General features: G+C 37.7%; 1 protein-coding gene across 3 annotated transcripts; it reads left to right on the forward strand.

Moving 5' to 3' along the window:
• Window positions 1-3,025: 3,025 nt before the first annotated feature.
• On the forward strand, window positions 3,026-8,219 carry LOC149834770 (glucose-6-phosphate/phosphate translocator 2, chloroplastic-like). 3 transcript variants are annotated; one of them, XM_090011543.1, is made up of 6 exons: window positions 3,026-3,359; window positions 3,796-4,413; window positions 5,136-5,361; window positions 5,711-5,933; window positions 7,440-7,653; window positions 7,892-8,219. In XM_090011543.1, the coding sequence occupies exons 2-6, from the start codon at window positions 3,877-3,879 to the stop codon at window positions 7,901-7,903; spliced, it is 1,212 nt and encodes a 403-aa protein (XP_089867669.1). In that variant the 5' UTR covers window positions 3,026-3,359; window positions 3,796-3,876; the 3' UTR covers window positions 7,904-8,219. The 3 variants fall into 3 exon arrangements, with proteins under 3 accessions (XP_089867669.1, XP_089867667.1, XP_089867668.1); XM_090011541.1 differs by lacking the exon at window positions 7,892-8,219 and having other exon boundaries at window positions 3,032-3,359; window positions 7,440-7,689; XM_090011542.1 differs by lacking the exons at window positions 3,026-3,359; window positions 7,892-8,219 and adding an exon at window positions 3,366-3,527 and having other exon boundaries at window positions 7,440-7,689.
• Window positions 8,220-8,700: the final 481 nt, after the last annotated feature.

The raw sequence follows: 8,700 nt of genomic DNA on the forward strand, positions 1-8,700 counted from the left end.
TTTTGAAATAAAAACTCTAAAACTATGGAAAAAATAAGGAATTTTAAACTATTTTTGTAAAATTTAAATATGTTTACAAAAAAGAGGGGTTTTCTGAGAATTCAGGGCTAATCTTTAGAAATTTCTTTAGAAAACGGGTCTGGATCTAAAGTTTTGAGAAAATATTCGAGTTTTGGATATCAAATCGAGGGATATAGAGCAGTTGATCCATATGGAGTAAGTGTTGCGGTCGTGGCTTCTTGATAAAATCCAAGAATTAGCTAGGCATTGCAAAGATGCCCTACAAGTAGTGGAGCCAAAAATTTAACCAAAAAAATTGGATACATACCTTTCATGATTGGTTATTGCATTTATGCTGATTGATAGTTTGCATTTATGCTAACCGACAAAATAGAAAACCCTTAATATGTTAACTAAAATCAAGTATTTATTATTGAGTATTGATGGATTGATGCATATAACTAAACATTTATGCTATTTTACAAAAAACCAAATCAAAACATGAAATCCTAACAATATCATTCATATATAAGGTAATTGAAAAAAGACCTAAAATCCTAACTAAAACAAAGCATGTTGAATTATGTTTAATGTTAATTAAAAAATACAAACATACCTAATTAAATATTTATTTTGTTTAAAAACCAAATAAAAATCGAAATAAATATTCTTGATATTAAAAAAACTCACTATAAAACCTCAATTCTAACAAAAAACAAATTAACTAAATGTTATTTACAAAAAAAAAACTAAAATCTAATTAAATATTTATGTTATTTTAAAAAATCTAACAAAAAACCTCAATCATAACAAACATCTAGTTGAAATAAAAAAAAAATCAAAATTCTAACTAAAATCAAGCATGTATAATTATGTTCGATGTTGATTAAAAACACATAAATACATAGTTAAATATTAATCTCATTAAAAATTAAAATAGGAAACCTAATTGCTAATTAAGAAAAAAAATATAAAATCCTTAAGACCTATTTAAATAATCAAATGTAAATCAAAATATAAACCCTAAGTCCTAACAAACATTATTTTTAATTTTGTATATATGTGTGATCATTGCAAAAAAAATTCTCTTGTTCTCCTTTTCCTTCTCTTTCCCTTACTAGTCTCTATTCTCTTTTTGAAGAGGAATAAAAGATAGAAAAGAAGAGAGAAGAGGAAAGAAAAGAAAGAAGAGATGAACTCTTTTGCAAAAGTCTCACTTGACTTTAATTTTGAAAATATTTCAAAATTACTTGTCTCTATTTTTGAAAATTTATGAAAAAAATAGAAAGACGAGATTTGCTCATCGGTACGAGGTTCAACTGGTCCTAGCGCATTTACCAGAGGTAATTGAACAAAGGATCGAACTTATGCCTTTTGCTTTGCCTAAATATTGTCTAAAAAATTATTCTAATTCTAAAATACACAAAAAATCATGTTTGTGTAATGCAAATGCCACTGCTCACACTAAAATCAAGCATCTATAATTATGTTTGATGTTGTGTAATTCTAAAAACTTATCTATATAAAAACAAGTATGTTGACCATATTTGTAAGGTTAAAATTTTAAAAATAACGCAAAAAATCTAAAAGACCCTTTAATATTTTCATTTAGCATGTTTTGATCAAAGATTGAATAATGAAACTCAAGCTTCCTTCCAAACCATGGATTTTTATAAAAGCCACTGCTCACACTGATCGGACGCCATGAGTGTAATGTCGGTTAATGGCCACTTTCATGATATGTAACTTTTTTATTTGGTTTAAGGGACGATTATTAAGAGAGAGAGAGAATATATATATTGTGAAACGTGCATTCTCTCTCTCTCTCTCTCTATATATATATATATATATAACAGTGTATCAGACGCTAATTGTGAAACGTGCATCCTTTTTTTTATGCACAAAAAAAGATCTTTAGTCCAGGAGTGCGGCTAAAGGCTCAAAACACAGGAAAAAAAGATGCGCGCGCGAACAACGGGCGCGTCTTCTGTCCAATATCATCAGACGAAATTAGCGTCTGATGATACACTGTTCTATCTCTTTCTCTCTGTGTATATATAACGAGAAAAAGGTATATAGAAAAAAAAAATAAAGAGAAAAAGTGCACCAAATAAAGTAGTAAGCCCACTCTTACATAAAAAATTCTTTCAATCAGTATTGTCAATACCAAAAATAGATTCCATATAAGGGCCGATTCTGCTCTTAGCCGGTTTTCAATATATTATTTTTTCACAATATTTTAAAATTTATAAAAATATCCGATTCAGCTCAATTTGGTTAGAGTCTAAATCGAGTCAAAATTGACGACATTGTTTTTTCAGGAGCACCCTCTCTAGTCTCTTGTATGGGTTTTGGTCCTAAATTTTACAGATGAATATTGGATGCCCTCCTCAGCGGTCAACCTCAATGGATCTATCTGTGAGCTTGGCCTGCGTCAAGGGTGTCCGCTCTTCCCTCTTTCGTTCAACATCTCAGAGCTACCTTGAACCTTGAACCTTTGATATACCATACTGTCTAAGCCGAGTGAAACATAAAAAAGTAAGAGTTGTGATTGCCAGACGAATCGTTTTTACTTTTTAACTCTTTCTTTTGGGCTCGAAACTTGCCTTGTGATCTACTTTCGCACATGTGACAAAAAAAAAAACATGCAAGTGCAAATACAATTTGACCACGGCCGTGGCGTGTACGGTCAACTTTGGGGAAAGAAAGACCTGACCTTTACAGGTGGCTAAGAGCACTTGCAACAACTGTTCCATTTTTGACACGACTCACCCTATAAGGATGTCAAGTAACGTTTCCACATTGCCACAGTTGGCAAATAAACCTGTGTGCCTTTTTCTTAATATGAACATCATCATGCCAGCCAGACGATATTTTCCCGTGACCGTCCTTGTTGAATATTCCGGCCAGCGACGGCGTTAGATAGAAAAAAGATGAGGGGCATTTAAGTAAATGGGCTTAAAGAAGGCAAGGGATCCTGTGGACGGCCCGGCCTATAAATAGTCGCTCCTGCGTTTCGCTTTCCCACGCTGAGAAAGATCGTGGCTTTCTGCTCTCTCTCAGAGAGCGAAAACAAATCCTTTTCTCTCTTTCCTATTAGTTTTCATTTTTCAAGTTCTCGGATTCGTTGTGCGAGAGAAAGATCTCCTCGGGAGCTCCGTCTTTGTTCGCGTAACTAGTCGACTAACCAGGGAGGAATCGGAGGGTTCTCGGGTTCTCTCTCTCTCTCTCTCTCTCTCTCGGGAGGAGGCCGAAACCAAGCCAGAGTCTATCGCGGAGGCGCTCGTGGTTTCGGCCGATTCGGAGTGCTCAACGACTCTTTGTCTTTGGCCACTCGCGCGTCTTCTTCGGTAGGCGAGGTTTGGATCTTCGTCCTCCTTTGATCTTCTGTTCACGTCGAAATCAACTGGTTCGGGTTGCATCTCGGGCGTCTTCAATTGTTTTTTCGGAATCACATCGGGCTTCTTTTTGTTTTTTGTTTTTATTTTGCGTTTCTCTCTCAAATCGCTGCAGACATCTTTGTTTGGGTATTACCATTTGAGATCATCTTTTTCTTCTTTCTTTGTGATTTCGATGTTAGGATCTGGATTATATGTTTCCTTCTCTGGTATTGAATAATTAGGGACTAGGGATTTTTGTTTTTCTGGGGGTGTTTTTCTTTTATTTTTACCTCAAAATGAACAGGAGAAATTCTAAAAATTTCTGTCTATTTCCCTAGTTGGCAGCTTTTCCCATTAGATTTTATGCAATATCGCTGGCTTATTTCTTCTTCTTCTTTTTTCTTTTTTCCAATAGTTCTGCAGGGTCTTAGCTATTCTGTATCGCCCAATTGTTTTATCTTCTCAACGTTCTCTTCGGGAAGCAAAGCTCGAAATCATGATTTCGGCAGTAAGGCAAACGGCTTCACCGTTCACTTCGGCGCCCGATCTTCTATCGCATAAACCACAGATCAGCAAGCTAAAATTTTCTCCATTGCCCTCTGCTCCATCGAAGAAAAGTCCCTTCAAATCTGTCTTTCTTGCGTCGAAGCCCCTTCACATTTCCTCATTCGCATCTTTTCAATCCATCGCGAGTTTGAGAAGTCGCCGACTGGAGGTCGTCTCCAAAGCATACGAAGCCAATCGATCCGAGCCCTTGAGAGATGGGAGCTCTGCGAACATTGAGCTCCCGGATGACCAGACGAAATCAGCCGCTGCTCAGAAGGTGAAGATCGGCATCTATTTCGCAACCTGGTGGGCTCTGAACGTCGTATTCAACATCTACAACAAAAAGGTCCTCAACGCCTTCCCTTACCCATGGCTGACCTCGACTCTGTCTCTTGCCACGGGTTCGTTGATGATGCTTGTTTCATGGGCAACGAGGATCGCTGAAGCACCCAAGACGGATCTGGATTTCTGGAAGGCTCTTGCCCCAGTAAGCTATTCAGTTCGAAAGAATCTGTTCTTAAGTTGTTTCATTTGAGTTTTCATCCACTAAGCCCTTCCCTTTTTCTGTTTTCTCATTGAGGAGAGTAACTTATTTGAACAAAATTGTCTTTTTATCATCGATTTTAACCCCCTAGTGTTCAGCGAAGTTTGGTCAATTGTTGAAACGTCTTCAGACGCCCCTTTTTCTCAAGATTTTTTTAGCGTCATAAAAAATGACGATGGGCTTTATCTTTTGCAACCCATGTTTCTCTCTCTCATGTATCTACAATTCGGTATGAATTGTACTTTCTTTTTTACTTTTTTGCACTTTTTTGTCCCTCTCTTCTGAAAATTGATTGTAAATCAGCTGCTGAAAACAAGTTTTGCATATATAATTGTGGAAAACGTCCATACTTTTTTCTCCCTCTCTGTTTTGAATGAATGCTACAGTGTTCAAGTTTTGGTAGGTGCCTTTGTTTTTTTTTTTCTCATTGTCTAGCGTTTCCGACTGTGCTTTTTTATTAAAGCAGGGAACAAGCACTCAATATCCCCATAATAGGCAAGGAGTGCTTTCCCATTATGGTGATATTGGCATTGTTCTGTATTCCACTGCACTGAAAACTGAACCTTTTTTCAATCATAAATGGGTACGTACTACGTAGTACGTACCCTAAAAAAAGTGAAATTTCTTGTCGTGGTGGGTTTTTTAGAAGTTTTCTCGATCTGCAGGTAGCTGTTGCACATACAATCGGCCATGTGGCTGCGACAGTGAGTATGTCAAAGGTAGCCGTCTCTTTTACGCACATCATCAAGAGCGGTGAACCAGCTTTCAGTGTCCTGGTTTCAAGGTTCCTACTGGGCGAGACGTTTCCCGTGCCCGTGTACCTTTCCCTGATCCCGATCATTGGTGGTTGTGCGTTGGCTGCCGTGACGGAGCTTAACTTCAACATGACCGGTAAATAGTTCTTTACCTTTTCCCCTTTTCTGGTAAAATTCAAGAAAAGAAAAGAAAGCTACTCAACGTTCGTGGACCTACCGAATGCTTCTAACAAGTACCACTCTTATATCCACGGAGAACATGATATTGGATGCCCTGGTATGCGTATTTGCGATTCATCATTAAGGTAGATAACGTATTGGCACCTTCTGAGAAAACAAAGGTGGTCTCTCATTTTTCTGTTATCAGTCGTTCTTGTGAACTGTGTTGGTTTCTATGCTTGCCACTGATCATGTTGCTTTTATCTGTTGGAAGGATATTGGAGATGGTTTTAACTTTAAGTATTTGGCGTTGGTCTTATGCATAGGATTTATGGGTGCAATGATCTCGAACGTGGCTTTCGTGTTCAGAAACATATTCTCCAAGAGAGGAATGAAGGGGAAGTCGGTTAGCGGGATGAACTACTATGCTTGTCTGTCTATGCTTTCTCTAGTGATTCTTACACCGTTTGCTTTGGCGGTGGAGGGACCCAAGATGTGGGCTGCTGGTTGGGAGACTGCTCTGCGTCAAATCGGTCCACACTTCGTATGGTAAATACAAAAAACATCTTCGCTTGTTCTTCTCTAAATTTAATATCATCGTATTTACACACTGGTCTTCTTTAATGCCACTCATCATTCTTTATATGTTTGATTATTTTGTTTGCAAAAATAAATGTCCGAAGTGACTATTTTGCCTTTCTTTTCTTTTTTTCAAAATCTGTGGAATGTCTATGCTTTGTTGACTCTTATAGTTATTTGCTTATTATGTGGGAAGTGTACCCTCTTTTGTCTTATATACATCTTCACATCTGTGGATGTTGCCTATTGGTCATCATTGTCAAGCAATCTGCTATGAATTTCATATTATACCATCAGGTCCATGTGTGTGATTTACCTTACAGCATTTATACCGTCATCCTTCTCAAAATGACATGCCTCTAGCAGGTGTAATGATTTGCTGATTATACCACTAATAGGTAATTGCTGCGAAGTAGAGAAAAATTGAGGAGGCTGGTCTTGTTTGACGATTTAAAGTGTTTGATTTAGATGCTTAGAACCTGTGTTGCTGAAAGCACTAGAGATGGTTTTGTGTCAATCGATTGCTAATTTAGCATATAGAACTTTGAAGTGATTTACTCAAGGGATGAGATTGGTTAGAACTCTTGTGGAATTCTGTAACTTTTAGCTCCTTAATTCGCAGTCTGGCCTTTTTTCGAGCCTAGGGAAAGACATGATCCTTTTCTCATTTTTTTGCCATGGTTCTCGATTATGTTTCTAATCATACCGACAGATCTGATGAATCATTTGGGTCATTTGGTTTACCCAACTTTTCTCAGCATAAAGTTCAAAAGATTTCCCACTTGTTTCTGTGGTTATGATCCATCAAGTAGGAACTTCCACATTAATTCTCAGGTAATTTTATATTATGCTTTCATTTGAAACTTAAGTCGGACCCAAGTTGGAATATTTCCCAAGGGTCTGGAATCTTTGTAGCACCTGATGCTATAGCTCTCATGAAAAGGACATTCCTTGTGGCGGCTTGTTGTTGTTGTATACTTGTAAACAGTTTGCAAAATTATTGACGACTACTTCTTTTCTGTCGGTCTAAATTGTTTACAGACAAGACTTTGGTTGCATCCTTTCTACTGCTTAAGCAAGTAGGTGACTGGAATTACCATAGTTTTCTTGAGGCTGTAAATTATTTTTATTTGTTTAGATTGGGTCTCTGACGTTTTTATCGCCCACTTATGATGATTGCTTAACATAAGATTACAACATAAATGGCTTTATGTAGTTAGCCCCAATAAATGTAGCTTGGATGGAGTGTGTTCAGGTATAATGTTTTTTTGTTCATTGTTCTTGCTTCTTTCTTTATCTAGTTGCATTTCATGTTTTTTCCGTGACTCATGGTAATCCATGTTGGATGGACATTTGCTGTGCCTACCCTAAATTCTCTCTGCAGGTGCCTCTGTGTGATATGTACATGCAGCCGTTGGAGATATTCTCTTTTCTGATTGCAAATGATAACCCGTTTGGCTTTGTTTGGATGGACAGGTGGGTTGCAGCTCAGAGTGTGTTCTACCACTTGTATAACCAAGTCTCCTACATGTCATTGGATGAGATATCACCCTTGACATTCAGTATTGGCAACACCATGAAGCGGATCTCTGTTATCGTCTCCTCCATCATCATTTTCCATACCCCTGTGCAACCAATCAACGCCCTTGGTGCCGCCATTGCCATTCTTGGAACATTCTTGTACTCGCAGGTAAAGATGTCCACTCCTTAGCATGGTCTTTCAGTTGTGTTCCATGTGCATCATCCCTCCCCCTGCAATTGCTTCATAGAGGGCCCAAACTGTGTATGAAGGTCAGAGGACCTGATACTAGACTAACCTTGGTCTGATTTAGTAAAGAATCACTCGAACCAGTTAATGTGTATTAGAGATCATTATTATCAACCTGAATCTGACAACTTAATCTAAACTGGATTGTTTGATCTTGCAGGCAAAGCAGTAAGGGCAACATTACCACCTTCTATCTACGTTTGCATTCGTTAGTGGCAATGAGGTGCTGTAGCTTGATGGGGGGCTGCTCTTGAGGCGAATGCCCGATTTTGTTTGGTTCATTCAGCAATTTTTAGTTGATAAGCTTCCGCGCGCTTGTAATCGTTCTTTCATCTTGTAGGGTAGAAACGTATTGTGGGAATTTGTGATTTAGCACCATCAAGCTTCTAAATGGTGTACAATGATATTAGCACATTTGGAATAATAAAAATCCAAGTTCTAAACTCGTATTGAGAATCGATAATAAAGTGTAATCTCCATTTTCTCTGTTACAATGGCTTGGAAGTTGGAAGCTTTTCCCTCTTGATTGACTCCTAGATTAGTGCGGCCAAGATGATGTGGTTAGGCAGATAATAATAAGGGAAGTTTGTGCTCCATTAACAAGAATGAGGCAAAAGGGAACCATGTCTGCTCATGGTACGACCTGGGCAAACAATAATTTTTTGTGCTTGGCATACCTCGAACTTCTATGATTTCCTCAAACACGTGTAAATACACACAGCAAATACTTTTTTTTTTCAAAACTCCTTTTCAATTATCTTTAAACCTTGCTCTTGCATAGTCGATCGTCATTTATCTGCATCATCGTTTGTATTGACAAGCACTTTAACCAAAAAGTCAAACGTGCATTGCCACTTTCATAGGCAAATGTATGCTACCACTAAGGCCAAACCATGCCTCTTTTGCATTAAAGACATCCCAACATTCGACATGAGTCATAAAGAGCATAATGCATCACTTAAGTATTGT

This window comes from Nuphar pumila, chromosome 6 (genome assembly GCF_984573655.1).
Source record: "Nuphar pumila chromosome 6, dmNupPumi1.hap1.1, whole genome shotgun sequence".
NCBI lineage: Eukaryota > Viridiplantae > Streptophyta > Magnoliopsida > Nymphaeales > Nymphaeaceae > Nuphar > Nuphar pumila.

Excerpts from the sequence above, each read along its gene's own strand:
- LOC149834770 (XM_090011541.1), top strand. The coding sequence starts at position 3,877 with ATGATTTCGGCAGTAAGGCAAACGGCTTCACCGTTCACTTCGGCGCCC. Across the intron at positions 4,414-5,135 it reads TCTGGAAGGCTCTTGCCCCA|GTAGCTGTTGCACATACAAT; the intron begins GTAAGCTATTCA and ends CTCGATCTGCAG. Across the intron at positions 5,362-5,710 it reads GCTTAACTTCAACATGACCG|GATTTATGGGTGCAATGATC; the intron begins GTAAATAGTTCT and ends TCTTATGCATAG.